Source organism: Kuraishia capsulata, genomic scaffold (genome assembly GCF_000576695.1).
Source record: "Kuraishia capsulata CBS 1993 genomic scaffold, Kuraishia_capsulata_scaffold_6, whole genome shotgun sequence".
Taxonomy (NCBI): domain Eukaryota; kingdom Fungi; phylum Ascomycota; class Pichiomycetes; order Pichiales; family Pichiaceae; genus Kuraishia; species Kuraishia capsulata.
This window is the reverse complement of record NW_019172955.1, coordinates 767,866-783,555: the sequence shown is the minus strand read 5'-3', so window position 1 is coordinate 783,555 and position 15,690 is coordinate 767,866. Positions and strand designations below refer to the sequence as shown.

At 46.7% G+C, this 15,690-nt stretch overlaps 7 protein-coding genes across 7 annotated transcripts; 6 read left to right on the top strand and 1 right to left on the bottom strand.

Annotated features, from left to right (window-relative positions):
- Positions 1-142: 142 nt before the first annotated feature.
- Positions 143-1,000, bottom strand: KUCA_T00005158001 (uncharacterized protein; the record flags this gene model as incomplete). Its single annotated transcript, XM_022606315.1, has 1 exon — positions 143-1,000. The coding sequence occupies one exon, from the start codon at positions 998-1,000 to the stop codon at positions 143-145; it is 858 nt and encodes a 285-aa protein (XP_022461160.1).
- A 1,138-nt stretch (positions 1,001-2,138) lies between these two features.
- Positions 2,139-4,391, top strand: KUCA_T00005157001 (uncharacterized protein; the record flags this gene model as incomplete). The annotated part of the gene is made up of 1 exon (XM_022606314.1): positions 2,139-4,391. One exon carries the CDS (start codon positions 2,139-2,141, stop codon positions 4,389-4,391), a length of 2,253 nt encoding a protein of 750 aa, XP_022461159.1.
- A 790-nt stretch (positions 4,392-5,181) lies between these two features.
- On the top strand, positions 5,182-6,144 carry KUCA_T00005156001 (uncharacterized protein; the record flags this gene model as incomplete). Its single annotated transcript, XM_022606313.1, has 1 exon — positions 5,182-6,144. The coding sequence occupies one exon, from the start codon at positions 5,182-5,184 to the stop codon at positions 6,142-6,144; it is 963 nt and encodes a 320-aa protein (XP_022461158.1).
- Positions 6,145-6,467: 323 nt separating this feature from the next.
- On the top strand, positions 6,468-8,060 carry KUCA_T00005155001 (uncharacterized protein; the record flags this gene model as incomplete). The annotated part of the gene is made up of 1 exon (XM_022606312.1): positions 6,468-8,060. The coding sequence occupies one exon, from the start codon at positions 6,468-6,470 to the stop codon at positions 8,058-8,060; it is 1,593 nt and encodes a 530-aa protein (XP_022461157.1).
- A 622-nt stretch (positions 8,061-8,682) lies between these two features.
- Positions 8,683-12,204, top strand: KUCA_T00005154001 (uncharacterized protein; the record flags this gene model as incomplete). The annotated part of the gene is made up of 1 exon (XM_022606311.1): positions 8,683-12,204. One exon carries the CDS (start codon positions 8,683-8,685, stop codon positions 12,202-12,204), a length of 3,522 nt encoding a protein of 1,173 aa, XP_022461156.1.
- Positions 12,205-12,358: 154 nt separating this feature from the next.
- KUCA_T00005153001 (uncharacterized protein) lies at positions 12,359-13,246 on the top strand (the record flags this gene model as incomplete). Its single annotated transcript, XM_022606310.1, has 1 exon — positions 12,359-13,246. One exon carries the CDS (start codon positions 12,359-12,361, stop codon positions 13,244-13,246), a length of 888 nt encoding a protein of 295 aa, XP_022461155.1.
- Positions 13,247-13,815: 569 nt separating this feature from the next.
- On the top strand, positions 13,816-15,495 carry KUCA_T00005152001 (uncharacterized protein; the record flags this gene model as incomplete). Its single annotated transcript, XM_022606309.1, has 1 exon — positions 13,816-15,495. The coding sequence occupies one exon, from the start codon at positions 13,816-13,818 to the stop codon at positions 15,493-15,495; it is 1,680 nt and encodes a 559-aa protein (XP_022461154.1).
- Positions 15,496-15,690: the final 195 nt, after the last annotated feature.

The window sequence follows — 15,690 nt, the reverse complement described above, 5'->3', positions numbered from 1 at the left end:
ACATGTGAGTCTTTGAGCCAGTCTTTTGAGCCAATCGTTTGGCTTCGCTGCCTGTAGCCGAGTCTGTAGTCCCCAGCCACCAACCACTAGCCATACTCACACTCGCCACATTCCATCTCCATTCACAGCCTCTATGGAGCCTCTATGGAGCCGTAAAACCACCATCAACAGCCATGTTGGAGCCAGTAGTGTAAGTCGAGGCATTGCTGGCAAGATAAAGATAGGCTCCAACCACCTCCTGAGGTAGTCCTTCTCTGCCCATCGGCGAGATTGCCCACCATCTCGCTCTAATTTCATCCGGAAGAAAGTCCGAGAGACCTGTATCTAGATACCCCGGAGAAACTGTGTTGACTCTAGCATTGAAAGGTGCAAATTCCACGGCCAATGACTTTCCCAAATGGATACAGGCGGCTTTCGCTGCATTATAAGGTGCCTGGAAGTTTGGAACATTCACAATCGATCCTGACATGGAGCCAGTGATAACCAACGAACCAGACGAGTGGCTCTTGAAAATCCGACCAACAGCTTTAGCACAATAGTAGACTCCATTCAGGTCAACATTCATGACGCGATGCCAATTTTTATCGTCTTGGTTTTGCTCCTCTAAGATTGATCCGGTCTCCCAAGCCACGCCGGCGTTCGCCACGAACACGTCAATTGTTCCAAAGTCTTGCTCGATCTGTGCGATAGTGGCCTCTACAGCCTCCGAGCTGGAGACATCACAGCCGTAAGAACGTGACTGTACACCGTACTTCTTGTGCAGTTCCTCTGCAACCTGCGGAGCGTCTTTGTAGTCCCAGACAGCCACATCAGCACCTGCTTGCGCATATGCCTCTACTATAGCACGTCCGAGTCCGCGGGCAGACCCAGTCACGACTGCCACTTTTCCCTTGAGTGAGAACAGATCTAGCACGTTAGTGGCCAGTTCGGGGGCCTTCCTAGGCAACGGCGTGTCGTCAACGTAGATGAAGGACTTAAAGACTTTCTCGCCAACGGTCATTCTATATTTGAATTGATAGGTTCACTTTAGTAACACTGAGGTTCTCAGAGTATCGAAAAAGAGGGATCATGGCAAAAGCGTGTGGATTTATATACTTCGGTGGGGGGTCGACGGAATTCCACTAGCGCCGCATGCTCTGCGGAACACCGTTCGGATTATCTGGAGAAAAAGAAATGAACTGGTGCATATCGGACAAACAAAGAAAAGAAATTAAGCAAAGTGGACTGAATCTTGAAATAAGAAAAGTCGCACAAATAAGTTGATATACAACAAAGGGGAATGAGGCGGCCAGCGAAACAGGTACTATGGGGGAATTGCTACGAGCTGTCAAAGCGCACTACACAGCCCATGATAGCCACTACCACTGGCCGTGTCCTCATTAAATGACAACTCCGTGCATTTGGCAGTAAATGTGTGCGAAATAGAACACCTTATGGGTGAAAAGCGTGTATAAGCTACCGCGCTTCACGAGTTTCGCCAAATTCGTCTGGCACTTTGTTACCAAAACAGTAACGAAATCCGGAGATTTATCCGCGATCGAGACGACGAGCCTTCATTCAGTGCCGTGGGTACACGCCCTCCCAAACCGCGGGCCAAAGATGGGGCGTCCCGGACAATCGCGGGGAGAACCGGTTGGCACCCGAGCCTGGTCATTCATTTTTTTTCAGATTTGTCTGCGCACGCGGTAATCTCCGGGCTCGTCGCTTGTATAGGCCTGGCAATGGGTGTGCGTGCGTGACAAGTCCTTGTTCTTAACAAGGTGGTTTCTGTTGAGTTTCAGAGTTCGATACTACCAGTTTTTGCCGGTTATTTGGATTCAAAGCCCCGACTTCCATCTCTGGTTTGCCAACCTTTCCTGCTTGAGTCCCGAGATCCTTGGTTTGAACCTTTTTTTGGTGATCCATACTCGTATTTGAACGCCTTGAACAAGGTGCTACAACATCACAAAAAAAAACTCGCTGAAAGGCGCTTCGAAGCTAAATTTTGTGCCTTTTGGAATTCCAGCGTGACTGTTGAAGATTGCGCATATACAAGTCTCAATTATACTTGTTAAAGCACTTGTTCCCCACCAGCATCACGAACTCCACACTACAATCCAACACACTCCCACCTACCCTACCATAGATGCTTCCAGAAAATGTCAAAAGATAAGGTTCAGTTCCTGGAGCTATCCGAGTCTTCGTTGGCCAATCTTCAGCATCTTGACTTTGATAGTTTGCTGACTGTGTGGACTACTTTGACCAAATCATCACATTTCATCAAGAATGGCAAGCGACTAGAAAATATATCCTGGCGTGTGGTCAATCGGAACGTTCTTTTGCACCAGACACGGCTGGACTCAAAGGATTTCAACACACTAGTGTCCATTTCACAAAATAAAGGCTTTTCGCAGCCATTCTTGGCTGGAACAAAGCAGAAAAAGCTGGACAATGGACAGAAGGCTTTGCAGAGTCAACCTCAAGGGGTGCAAACTCATGATCAAGCATCACAGAATGCACATAATACGCACAATACCCAAGCCTTGCACACTACGCATGCACATACACAGACCCTACAGAATCATGACTCACCCTCACAAACGCAGACCCGATCTTCTCAGGCACGAGCACACATCCAGACTGCTGAACAGATTGCGCAAACTCATGGAGTGAATCAGCTGTTCTCGCCGAAAGCAGGGCCCAAAAGTCCCCAGCCGACGAGGCCTACAGTGGAGAGAACAAACACGTCAACCTCGATAGTCCGCGGATTCTCCCCACGGGCTAGTAATAGCATGTTCTATATCGAGAGTTCTCCCTCTCCTGTGGAAAGCGATTTAATTGATTCTATAGACAGGCTGACATTGGAAGCAGGACCTTCTGAGCAGAGGCAGAAGGATTTTGAGTCCCACCACCAACAGCACAGGATAACTACAAGCAACGTGGACAAATTGCGAGTGTTGCAACAGCAACAGCAACATCAGCAGCACCAGCACCAGCAACAGCACCAGCAGGACCATCACCACCAGTCTCAACTCTTCGCGAATACTGCTAGCACGGTCCGTCCAATTAGCCCGGGGTCTGAAATTCAAAGCAATAAGTCGCTTTTCGGCAACAATAACGATCCAAAGGCCAAAGTAATGTTCTCATCTGACGACGACTTCTCGGATGGGTCTGACTGGTCGTCTTTGAGCGAGGAGGAGTTTGACGATTCCGATGAGGAAAACCAGTCAAAGCTTGAGTTTGAGAAAACGAAGCAGGAGGAGCCGGTGATCAGGCGAAGTTTGTTGTCTGGGCTGTTCTTGAATGACTTGAATGCCCAGAATCAGAATCATTCTCAGCCTCAGAGTCAGAGTCAGAGTCAGAGTCAGAGTCAGAGTCAGCAACAGCCACGCCATCAGCAAAGTGTGAATCCAAATGGACCCGAATTGCCTAAAAAGCTGTTCCAGGATGAGAAGTCCCGCAGCAAGGAGAGGCGTGCTGAAAGATCGGAGAGATCTCCAGAACATTCTGAGAAGCATGAAAAATCGTCTGAAAGATCATCTGATAAACCTCTTTCTCCGGAGTTCCACGCGAGCTCATTAGAAATCACCTCTCACAGAGTCACCACTACTTCCTCGTCCCACGTTAATGCGTCTGCAACGCCGACAATGCCGTCTGTTTCAAAGAGCGCAATCAATCTGGCTTCCTTCTTTGCCAATTCTCGAAGACCTAACAATGCCGACTCCAAACACCAATCGAATGCTCCACCAACAGCAGCCACTCTTCTTCCAACAGCCCTTTCCACGCATATGTTCTTGCCTACCCAGCAACACCATCGTGGACATACGCCAGCAGCGGTTCCACAGAGAGCTCGCATGATAAAATCGCCAAAGCAGATGCCTGTTGTGGATCCACAACAGTCTCATCACCAAGCCCAACCGGTTGAGAACGGAAATCTCTCTCCTCGCACCCAACGCAGGCAGATGATCTCGACTGAATTATCTGAGTCTTTGCGAAAATCCATCGTTTGGGAACGTAGTATGATGATGCGTTCTGATGAAAACAAAAACCCAGCGGCTGCAAGACCCCCGGCATCGCGAAAGGCATCTCGCGAACGCAGGCCAGCTACTCCGAAAGTTACTCCGAAATTGCAGCAGCATGGGTTCAAGAATAATCATCAAGAGTCCGAAGGAGTTGAAGCACTATCCCTGAACGGCCCCGGATTGCATGCTGCCGAAGTTGAGGAGGAAAAGACCTCAAACATAATCGTCAGCGGGGTTTTAGGGCGCCAGAAGAATCCCTTAATTGAGATTGATTCGCCGCTCGTGAACTCGGCCAATAGGCGGCAGGGCGTCCACTACGTGGATGTTGAAGTACCTGTTAAAGGCGACGATGACTGGGATAACGATAATTACCATGCAAGGGGATGGTAGAGAGTAGACGGTTTGTATTTATAGTGCCAGCCTTCCTGTGTCGAATGATCTTTTTTTGCCCAAGTATTCATGTTTCATAGCCCCTCGAACTCAGCTGGTTTTTAGGGGCTTTTACGATTGTCATGTTTTTTTTCTAGTACAGTTGGATTCCAGAGTTTATAGAGTAACCCTCATGTTTGAAGACGTTGTAGAATATTTTAGTGACAAAGGGACATCGAGCGTCGGGATAAGATATCGTATGGATTTAAACTGTGGCGGGTGGGCATCGGTAATGATTTGCTGTAGACTTTTGACTTACTCCGTAGTTTTCAATTGATATCTTTCCTCAGCGGAGCAGATGTATCAGTTTTAACAATTGTAACGGTCTAATAGCCTGTACAAGAGTTAAAGGAGCATGGTTTATGGATACATTCGAGTTCTTGCTAGAGAAAAAGTATGGAGGCTCCTATCCACGGCTATTTAAGAGAGAATACGACACGTCTCCACCCCAGCACATGTTCTCTACCAGTATTCAACGATAAACTAGTAACATGTTTAACGTTACAAAACTTGCCAACTATTGAACCTGCTTATTAAGAATCCCTTTCGGCTCTCCCAACTTTGCTTATCGCATATGGCTTATCTAGATAAGGCCAATTTTTCAGCAAAAGCACGACATTGTTGGCTAATCCTGCAATGCGGATAAAGGGCGCTGATTCCCGTAATTTTCGTCCTCTTTCTTCCCCGTCACTGAACGGTTCCTAAGAATTGTTTTGAGATTTTCTGAGGTTTCAGCAGCATATAAATCCAAATGGTTAAGCTTGAATATTTTACTTTGCCCAGTGGCGACAAAATTCCCGGAATTGGCTTTGGCTCAGGGACTGCCTGGCAGCACGAGAAAAAGGGAAGACCTGAGGAGTTTAAGGATACGTTGCACCAGCCATTGGTGGATTCCGTGTACCAAGCCATAGAGACTGGATTCAGACACCTCGACACTGCTGAGGTCTATACTACCCATCCAGAAATCGGTGCCGCCATCAACAAGGCCATCGACAACGGGCTCGTGAAGCGTGAAGATATCTGGTTGACTGACAAGTTTTTCCCTGGAGTTATTGGACTGCGTGGTCCATTCACCTCTGGACCTTACGAATCGCTTACTACTGGTCTGGAAGAGCTCAAGCTGGACTATGTGGACCTGTACCTGATTCACAACGACATCTTTGAAGAAGACCAGGAGCTTTTGGCAAAGTACTGGAAGGAAATGGAACAGCTCGTCTCGGAGGGCAAGGCAAAGAACATTGGTATCTCTAATTTCTCCACTGTTAGCATTGAAACTCTTCTGAAGGTTTCCACTATCAAACCGGCAGCGCATCAGTTCGAATATCATCCTTATCTTCCGGAGCAAATTCCCGGATCATTGAGCGCCACAAAGGACAATGGACTACTTATAGAGGCATATGCCCCTCTTTTGCCTCTTACGAAGGCGAAGGGTGGACCCCTGGATCCAATTATTCCCCGGCTGGCCGAGAAGTATGGTAGATCAGATTCATTGATTTTACTCAGATACGCCATTCAGAAGGGTGCACTCCCACTCACAACTTCGTCAAAGCTGGAGAGAATCCAAGATGTGATCAAAGTGTTTGAGTTCGAGTTGGAAGATGAAGACGTCAAGCTGATCGAGGAGGTTGGAAAGAGCCACTTTCACAGAGGATTCATCAATTTCACTCTCGACAAATATAATGACGAATTGAAGAAGGATTTGGGGCTTCTGTGAGGCAGATAGACCATAAATAGTTTAGATATATAAACTCTTACTGACAAATACAATATTTGCCGAAAACGTGTATGATCTGCAACCTGATATGTCCGTTTTTATTCACCCGGTGTCGCAGGCGTGTCGCAGGAAACACGCGCTAGAGCTTTTCTGTTGGTGCACTCCGGCGCGTCCCCCTTTTTTCGCGCCTGATTCAACCCTTGTTACAATTTTTATATCTATCTTTTTTCCATTTGTTCTCTTTCTTGGATTATTCGTTTTTTCTTCCTTTTTTTTGTTTATCCCTTCAGAGTATCCTAATTTGAATCGATTACGCTTTACACATGAAAAGAATCGGCTTGCTCAGTCCGGAATCAGAAAGGAAAAGACACCATGCCAGAAAGCCATTGGAAGTCGTCAGTGATGATCAGTTGAACAGAGCAATCACTGGGCTGGCATCGCCGCCAGTGACCCCTGAAAAAGGAAATGGAGTCCACGTGAGCCAATCAGAATTGGGAAAGGCCAAGAGACGTCTCGACTTTACTATAGCTGAGGGGACTGTCGAGAGGAATACAACTGGCTCGGTGTACTCCCTGGGAAAGTCGCTTTTCCTCAGGGGCTCTGAATGTGACAAGATGGACGATCAAAAAACACTCGTTTCAAGGCAACAGGAGTGTGACCACCTTCAGAGCTTCATCGAGACAAATTTGGCAAAAAACAACTCGGCATCCATATATATCAGTGGTCCTCCTGGGACGGGAAAAACTGCCCAGACCATGTCGCTTTTGGATTGGTACACAGATAATGCGAAATCTCAAAGAGGGAGCATCTACGACGTTCAGATCGCTGGTAGAATCTCGAGAGTCTCGGTGGTGAAGGTGAATTGCATGGCCGTGGCAAGACCAGAGGATGTGTATAGGATCATTCATCGTGAAATATCGCAGTCTTCAAAGCGCCAGAAACTGGATTCCGAGACTCTTAGCAAGGTGCTGGCAGACAAGTCTATCTGTGACATGAATATTGTCGTATTGGACGAATTGGACAATTTGGTGAACAAAAACCAACAGGTTTTGTTTGAGCTTTTCACGTGGGCCTCAAATCATCAACAAGGAGGCCCTAATCTCTTACTTATTGGGATTGCCAACGCCCTTGACCTGACTGATAGGTTCTTACCTCGGTTGAAAAACAATCAGATCAATCCTGAGGTTCTTGCATTCATGCCATACACAGCTGAGCAAACTAAGGAGGTGATAATGAACAAGCTTCGCATTCTCCAGAAAATGACCGGTGGAGATTTGGATGCGATTCCTTTGATTCAGCCCGTTGCAATCACCCTTTGCTCTAAAAAGGTAGCTTCCAACACGGGTGATATCAGGAAGGCATTGGATATAATCCACAGATCGCTGGATGTGATCGAGGAAACCACCAGATCGAAGGTGACGCAGTCAGAGTTTGATTCTCTCACTCTGGAGTCTGCCCCCAAGGTCAATATTGGACTCGTTGCCAAGGTGTGCAATTCGATCTTCGGAGTAAACGTGGGATCCACAAAGCTGAGCGGCTACAATTTGCAGCACAAACTGGTTTTGTGTGCTCTGGCTAATTACGAATCGCATCTTCTTGAATCCAAGGGCAAAATTACCACCGTTACAGGTAGCGGTGGATCTCCAAGAAGGAAAAGACTGTCCTCCACTGTGAATGGACTATACGAGTTCTACACCAAACATGTTAACACAGATAAACTAATGGGCACATTGAAAAGGGGTGAGTTCATTGAGATTCTGAATTCTTTGGAATCATCTGGTTCAGTAACCATCGGCTCTGGCACACAAACTCTTGACTATGGTCAAAGTCCAGTGTCATGCTCCATATCAAGAAAAGAGCTCTTGGAGGCCGTTTCCGATAACGCCCTTCTGCAAAAAGTCATTACGAAAGACTAATAGACAACGAAAATCGCATTGTATAAAACAAAATCGCATTCACCAAAATTACATTGAAATTTTGGTCAATTTAGTAGCCCTTGTCTGGATTAGAAAAGCTCGCGTGCGGCTCAATTCTCTAAGGGGTTACCCGGCACATCCCTTCAGAAACAAAAAAGGGCCCGTTTTTGAAAGCGTCCCCAGCACAACAGCTCTTCGCCTTAATAACAAGCCGTATACTTACTCTATTGTTGTAAGTGAAATCTGAGTGAAGATCAGACCACTGAATCGTGGTCGTTGATTTATTCTCGTAGTTGTTCTGTTGGCGACGAGACCAAACGCTCTCACGTGGCTTGCAGTTTGACAACCGCTTAGCTACACCACTTTCAATTGTATTCCGTTCGACTCTGACAAAGAGAAGATAAACATTTTGAGACTGTTGAAGCTGTGGTGGAAACTTGGAGAAGACTAGGTGACCTTTGATTGGATCTATTGTTAACTTTGGTGAATCTGCTGTTACGCTTGGTTGCATTTCTTGTCTGTTTAACCGAACTTTGTTGATTTGGTTACTTCTTTTTGTTTGACTTTTGTTTGACCCGAATTCGGTCCAGCAACTTGTCTTTCGACAGACTTCTGCTCTAAGATGTCATCATCAGACCCTCCTCGTGGGGGTAATCAACCATATAGAAACAACATACGAGACGAACGAAGGAGGCGCTTTGAACAAGGAAACGGTTCCAATCCGTACTCTTCCAGACGACCAGATGTTCAGCCCCAGCAAGACTCGCGCTACCCACCTCATAGATATAGCGGCTCGGGCAGAGGATCTTCCGGTGACTACTCCAGAAGACCCAGTTCAGGCTACCGTGGTGGGAGAGGCGGTTATTACGGACCCCACCAATCGCGCTACAATGACTCTCGCGATGACCACTATGAGCGCGATCACATACCGAAGGCCCCGCAGAACGATTCGCAATACAGGAACAATTCGGAGACGGGCTCGGGTTATAATCGCAGGCCATACAGCGGTAACAACAGCTACAGATCTTCCTATGACGACCAGACTTCGAATCGATCTGGGAATGATTTGATTGGGGGCCCAGTGAATCACAGGAGCGGCGACATCATTTCCTCTAACAAAGAACCTAGGGAGTACAGAAACTCGCGGGATTACCGTGAGAGGGAGCATTCAGGTTCGTTCAACAGATCCAGGAACTCTTCTGATAGTCGCTTCTATCCTCGCCAGCCATATGGTGATGAATCTGGGAGCTACTCGTATGGATACCAACAAAAGGATCGGGGATCTTCCGACAGAGGATCAACTGATAAATTAAACTCCTACAGAATACCCCCAAGGACTCAATCTTTCAACTCCAATCCTGTGGAGCACCTCAAGAAAGAGGATAATCACAGGTATAAGTCTGTATCTCCAAGCTCGCCCCATGTATCCAAAGAGGGAACGCCGAACCACGAATCCTTTCCACAGGTAAAGGTGAAATCTGAGGAGAGGGAATCAACAAACTCCAATGGAGATTTGATGCGGGAACAGGACCAAGGTCTTGAAGAGCATGTTGAGCATGCTGAGCGTGCTGAACCTGCGGAGCCTTTCCAGGAACCTGATTCTGAGAAGCCATTGAAAACTGAAGCCGAAACACTCACCCAAATGGTTGATACCGTTGAGTCTGAATCAAAACCTGAAAAGAGCATCAATAACTCTGAGCCTTCTTGGCCATCTGAGGAATTGAAGACACCGACAGCGGTGCAGCAGCCGCAAATAGACACGGCTTCTAGTCTCCCCGAGAATGAAGACGTGAGCATGAAGGATGCCGATTCTGAAGCAAGCTTAAAAGATGAAATACCCGAAGAAACAGTTGCACCTGTACCCTTGGAGCCTCACGATATAGAGTTGGATACTGAGATTACTGAAAAATCAGATCAACTGCACGAACGAGCTCAACTAACTGAGACTGAGCCTGAGCCTGAATCTACACTGGTGGTTACTGCAACAGTTTTACCAGATACCAAGGTTGAGGAAGCAACTGAAACATTTATTTCTCCTCCTACAAAAGAGCTCGAGCAGACGGTCAAGCCATCTGAAACTCATGTCAAGACGGAAGAAGTTGTCGCACAAGTAAATGGATGCATCTTCCCGTTGAACAGAGTCGAGAGCAAGGTGTGGGACTTGAAACATTCAAATCATGCCGAGCTAACACGAAACCTCAAGTACCTTAGGAAGAACGATCCGATCAAGGATTTCTCCACTTACAGCTTCTACAATAGCAATTTGTTGGTGTTTAAACAGGCCGATGGCCCAAAGATCTTCAACAGACTTTCTCAGCTTAAGAGGCTCTTAGCGCATAAGAATAAGATGTTGCTTGCTGAGTATTTGTTACGTGGAAAGCTTTGGAGGGAAAACTGCAAGACTAGAGAGGCCCAGATCCAATCTTTCCGCCCATCAATGACTGAAACTGGTGACCCATCTCAAAAACAATCAGAGGCACCGACTCCAGGAGGTGACAGAGGTGGTCGTCGCAGCAGACACCACGGTGATTCCGTTCGTACAGAAGCTGAGTTTTTGGAAATTCTGGAATCACTGGAGCGGGAAAGTGAAAGAGACCCCATAATGCGTGCTCAGCATGGTGCTGCTGCTATTCCAGACCTTTTGACAAATCCTGTTGAAAGGTATGCCATAAGGTTCATTGATACAGACAATCTGATATTGAACAAGAATGACTTTGCCAATAGAATCGAGACGGACCCTATCGACACGTTCACTGAGGAGGAGCATGAGAAGTTCTGCGAAGCGTATTCGATGTGGCCAAAGAAATTCGGTCGTGTTTCGCAGTTTATGGGTGGTTTGAGAACACCTGAGGAATGTGTTTTGCATTACTACAAAACTAAGAAGACCACGAATTACAAACAATTGGTTGCTAGCAGAAACAGAAGGTCTACGCGGAAGGCGACTGCAAACCGTCGGAAAGCCTCTGAGAAACCAAAAGTTGCCAATGGTATTCATGTTGGCACTCCTGAATTAACGGACACGGCGGAACCTTCTGGCTCTAACTTTGATTCGCCAGAACCTGAGATCGAATACACAGATACCGGCAGAAGGAAGAGGGCAGCTGCTCCAGTATTTTCAGGCAACAACTCCGCGTTGCCAGGTGTTCCAAATGAGAAGCTTAGAAGAAAAGAGGAAATAGATGAAAATGGCAAGAAGAAATCTCGTGTTCCAAAACGCAGATCTGAGGAGGTTGAAACGGATTCCGTTCATGATGGAAATGATACAGACCCTAATAATCCTTCCAACAGTAAGAAACCCCACATTTCAAGCTATTGGTCAGTCCACGAGATCAACATGTTTCCCAAATTAGTGGAGACATACGGAACTGATTGGGAGCAAATCTCAAAAGCCCTTGGTTCCAAATCTGCTGTCATGGTGAGAAATTACTATTTGAGGAATATAGGTGGTGTGGCTTGGTACGAGACAAACGATGGTCAACGGGCACCGGTTGACAAGAAATTAGGCGATCCGCAGTATATGCCAGCCATGCCCGTGAAGCCGTTCGAGCAAAAGCCTCTTTTGGGCCAGGCACCACTTGACTATTTGCAAGGAAGAAACCAACTGCCTCCAGGACCGGCTCCATCTTCCGGTCTGTATGCTCATCCGCAATTCCCAATGGCGTCCTATTATTCGAATGCCAGACCTCCTCCCCCGCCTCCACCTTCAGGCTCATACGGAGCAGCGTTGCCTCCTCTTCCAACTTCATCGGGGATGGTTCCACTCGGAAAACCTCCAATACTTCCAACTTTCATGACCTCGGACTCGTCAGGGGGTGCTACTAGTCTTTTGAACTATCACGAGCCCCAACAATCAACCTCATACGACCACCAAGCTCCAGTTATGAGACCGAACTTCCCGCCACATCCAATAGCCCCGTTACCATCTGCGCCAAGACCTAATATCATACCTCCCAAGAAGACTTCTATCATGAGTCTGTTGAATGATGACGATGGGTCCAGTGACTATAATAGAAACCCCGGGTTGGCTGGTCTCATGAATCCCCAGATGGCTCAGGAGGAGAAGCCTCAAGCCAACAATCTAGACGCGCTAGTCGCTGCTGCTGAGCGTGATGCGTCCCACAACAACAACAACAACATCAATTGAGTCATCAATCGCTGTTCGCTATTTGTATCATTGTATTTGTACATAATCATGCCTCGCAAGGCGTTCATCATAAGAAGTGTAATTCTAATTGAAGGGTGTTATTTACACTGATGTATTTGACAGACAGGAAATCCATTTTCTTATCTCGTTATCAATGACCCTCATGCCATACAATCTTTTGTTTTCACAACAGATATCAGCATTTGATCCTCAAGTAATGATTTTGCCCAGGTCTGCCATTGGGCGCCTGAGCCGCCTGAATGTGCCTTTTTACGGTCCCAGGCTTGTAACTAGAGTGGCCCTTTCCAGATACGGGATTTTCAATACACCCGTTTCTTTCAGCAGTGCTTGTCCAGTGCTGGAGAAAGACGAAGCCAAATTGAACATGGCAGCACAACTTTCCAATGAGATTGAAATCGTCGAGATTGACACAGATCTCCACCTCGAGGTGGAAAGAGAGGCCGTAAAGAGCTTTAAGGAATCTGGGTACGAGCTGGATAACGAACTGTGTGAGAACATTCTTGTTTTGAGCAAGCACTTGAAGCCTCATCTAAAGTCTGCAATTTTCTTTGACCCGAATGAGGTTAGCAGAGTGGTGGAAAGTCATTACATGGCTTCCGCTATTCAAAGACAACAGATGATGGAGGGAGTAGAAGTTGAAGCTATTGAAGAAGACCTCGAAGAGTACATCAATCTGAATGTGATTCTGAGCGACGAAAAAAAACAAACAGCGTTGGGGATCCACTGTGCCCTCCAATTGAACTCTCCAGAAGTTTTACACATTCAGAGAGCCATACCCTATTCTGATAGTGATCTGGCTCTGTCAATGAGTTCTGAGTCGCTATTCCAAAAAAATTCTGTCTACACCGGCCGCGACTTCTCCGAGCTAAATCAGGATCTTGTGGAGGCTATGGAGAGATATCTAAGGGAAACAGTAGGTGTAAACCAGCATTTGGTGGAGTTCATATTGGAGGTTAGTGGGGTGAAGGAGGATGACGATTATCACGAGTGGTTAAAGGACCTGTTGAAGTTTTTTTCGTGAAGAAGCCTGGAATTGCCATGTATTTGAGTTGTTTGGTCATCATTGATTTTGCTTGAATTCCATCAAGATTGGGTTGTGGATGTCACAGAGAATGCTTTTCTTCATCTTTCCTTACGGTCTCCCTTTTCAGGCCAACAGTATTTCAGCTATGCTTATAACGAATGACGATATTTAAGAATCTAAAAAAATTTGCGTGGATATATATAATGATCCATAGCAGTTTTCTGAGCGTTTTTTTCCATTTCAACCCCCACAGTTCTTATCTAAGAGAGACCTCTTTAGACCTTTTTGAAGGCATCTTCACTAGTATCTACACCATCTGCACCACCACCGCCCAAATTTTTCCAGAATTTCATCAATAACACCAATTGGAAATGAAGAGGAGAATCGTTCCAAATTCTCTGGCAAATATCCATTCCCGTATTGATCTTTCATCTCCTCCCATCCTTCCCCCGTTATCTCTATGCCGATAAGCCTTTTCTGATCCAGTCCACGACCCCTCTGTTTACAAGCCTTCAAAGTGCTGCTTCTGCCTCGAAGATCGTGATCTAACCTGGAGTCACGGTCCAATGGAAGTACCGCACACACCTCCAGAAGGGGCTTTTGTCTCGATACCTGTTCCCAGAACGAGGGACTCTGTCAGACCTCCGCGCGATTCTTTTCTGAATGCTCCAATTGGTTCGTTTAGGGGAGTCAACTCGCTCTCCCGCTTTGCATCGTCTTATCAGAGGGCACAATCGTTCAAGTCGATTGAGCCTCGGTTCAAAGTCTCAAGATCCTACTTCAAAGATGACGAGGAGCTATATGACCCAGACACACTGGCACCCAACTCGCTTGGTCGAAAGTTGTCAACTGTTTTCAACCCAGAACAATTGACCAGCTTCGCACCATACTACGACGACGAACAAGCTGTTGACGATATGTCTTTTGCAGAGCAATCGTACCACGCAATATCCAGGGCTCCGTCGCTGATCTCATATGCCACAGCAAACCACATTGCAGACGAATCAACGCCATTGGTGCTGAAGAAGGTGGAGGATGCAAATGGTAATCTCGTCACCGTTATCGCTGGCCAGTCCACGGCTCCCCAGACCGTGTTCAATAGTGTGAATGTGCTGATAGGAGTTGGTCTTTTGGCACTGCCATTAGGCCTCTCGCATGCTGGTTGGGTTCTGGGGGTCATCATCCTGTGTCTGTGTGCCATATCTACGTTTTGGACGGCAAAGCTACTCTCCAAATGCATGGATACTGACCAGACTTTGATGACATATGCCGACCTCGGATATGCAGCTTTCGGGCCCAAAGCTCGGCTAATGATTTCTGTGTTGTTTTCGCTGGATTTGCTCGGAGCCGGTGTTTCTCTGATTGTTCTTTTCTCCGATTCGCTGAATGCTCTGTTTCCCCAGATCAGCGTGAACCAGTTCAAGGCCATAGCCTTCTGCGTTCTGACGCCGTTCTCGTTCATGCCGCTGAGAGTTCTTAGTAGCATCAGTTTGCTCGGAATAGCCTGTACATTGAGCGTCATTCTCACCATATTGGTTCTTGGTCTCGTCAAACAGGACTCTCCGGGCTCTCTGCAACAGTTCATGCCAACCAACCTATACCCCCGTTCTGTGAACGATATCCTCATTGCATTGGGAATTCTCATGGGCCCATTTGGAGGCCATGCGATTTTTCCAAACCTCAAGGTTGATATGAGACATCCTCTCAAATTTGAAAGCTGTCTGAAAACTACCTATGCCATCACCTTCATGGCTGACTTCTCAATGGCCTGTATTGGCTTTCTCATGTTCGGGAACGCGGTCCATGACGAGGTAACCCACTCAGTGCTTATAACACCCGGTTATCCAGCTTTTGTGTATGGGTTGATCTCTGCGCTGGTCAGCTGTGTCCCGTTGGCGAAAACGCCGTTGAATGCAGGCCCCATCATCAGCATCATTGAGTTTGTTCTTGGCTTGAAAGACTCTCCCCAAAACAGCTCGTTTGGCACTGGAATTCTCAAGGCACTCGTTAAGATTGGAGTGAACCTCCTTTTCGTCGTTACTTCCGTGGCATTCCCCAAATTTGACAAAATCATCGGGGTCCTAGGAGCTTCTGTGTGTTCCCTCGTCTGTCTCATTTTGCCATGCTCTTTCTATCTCAAAATCTGTCAGCCAACCTCCAGAAGAGAGCGTGCTCTCTGTGTGTTCACAATCGTTGTTGCCTCTGTTTTGGGCGTATTGGGAACGATTGCAGCCATTTCGTTTTGAATGGTGTCGTCTGTGGGCCTCATTGACGTTCTTATCTTAGACCACTGTCTAGACCAAAATTCTGTTTATTTTTATTTATATGTCACTGAGCATTATCTTGAGACCATTTTCATTTCTTCGAAATGTGTACAATATTTCGCTGTAGCATTGTGATTCAACTACGTCATGAAATTGTAGAGTCCTCCCTCTTTGGAT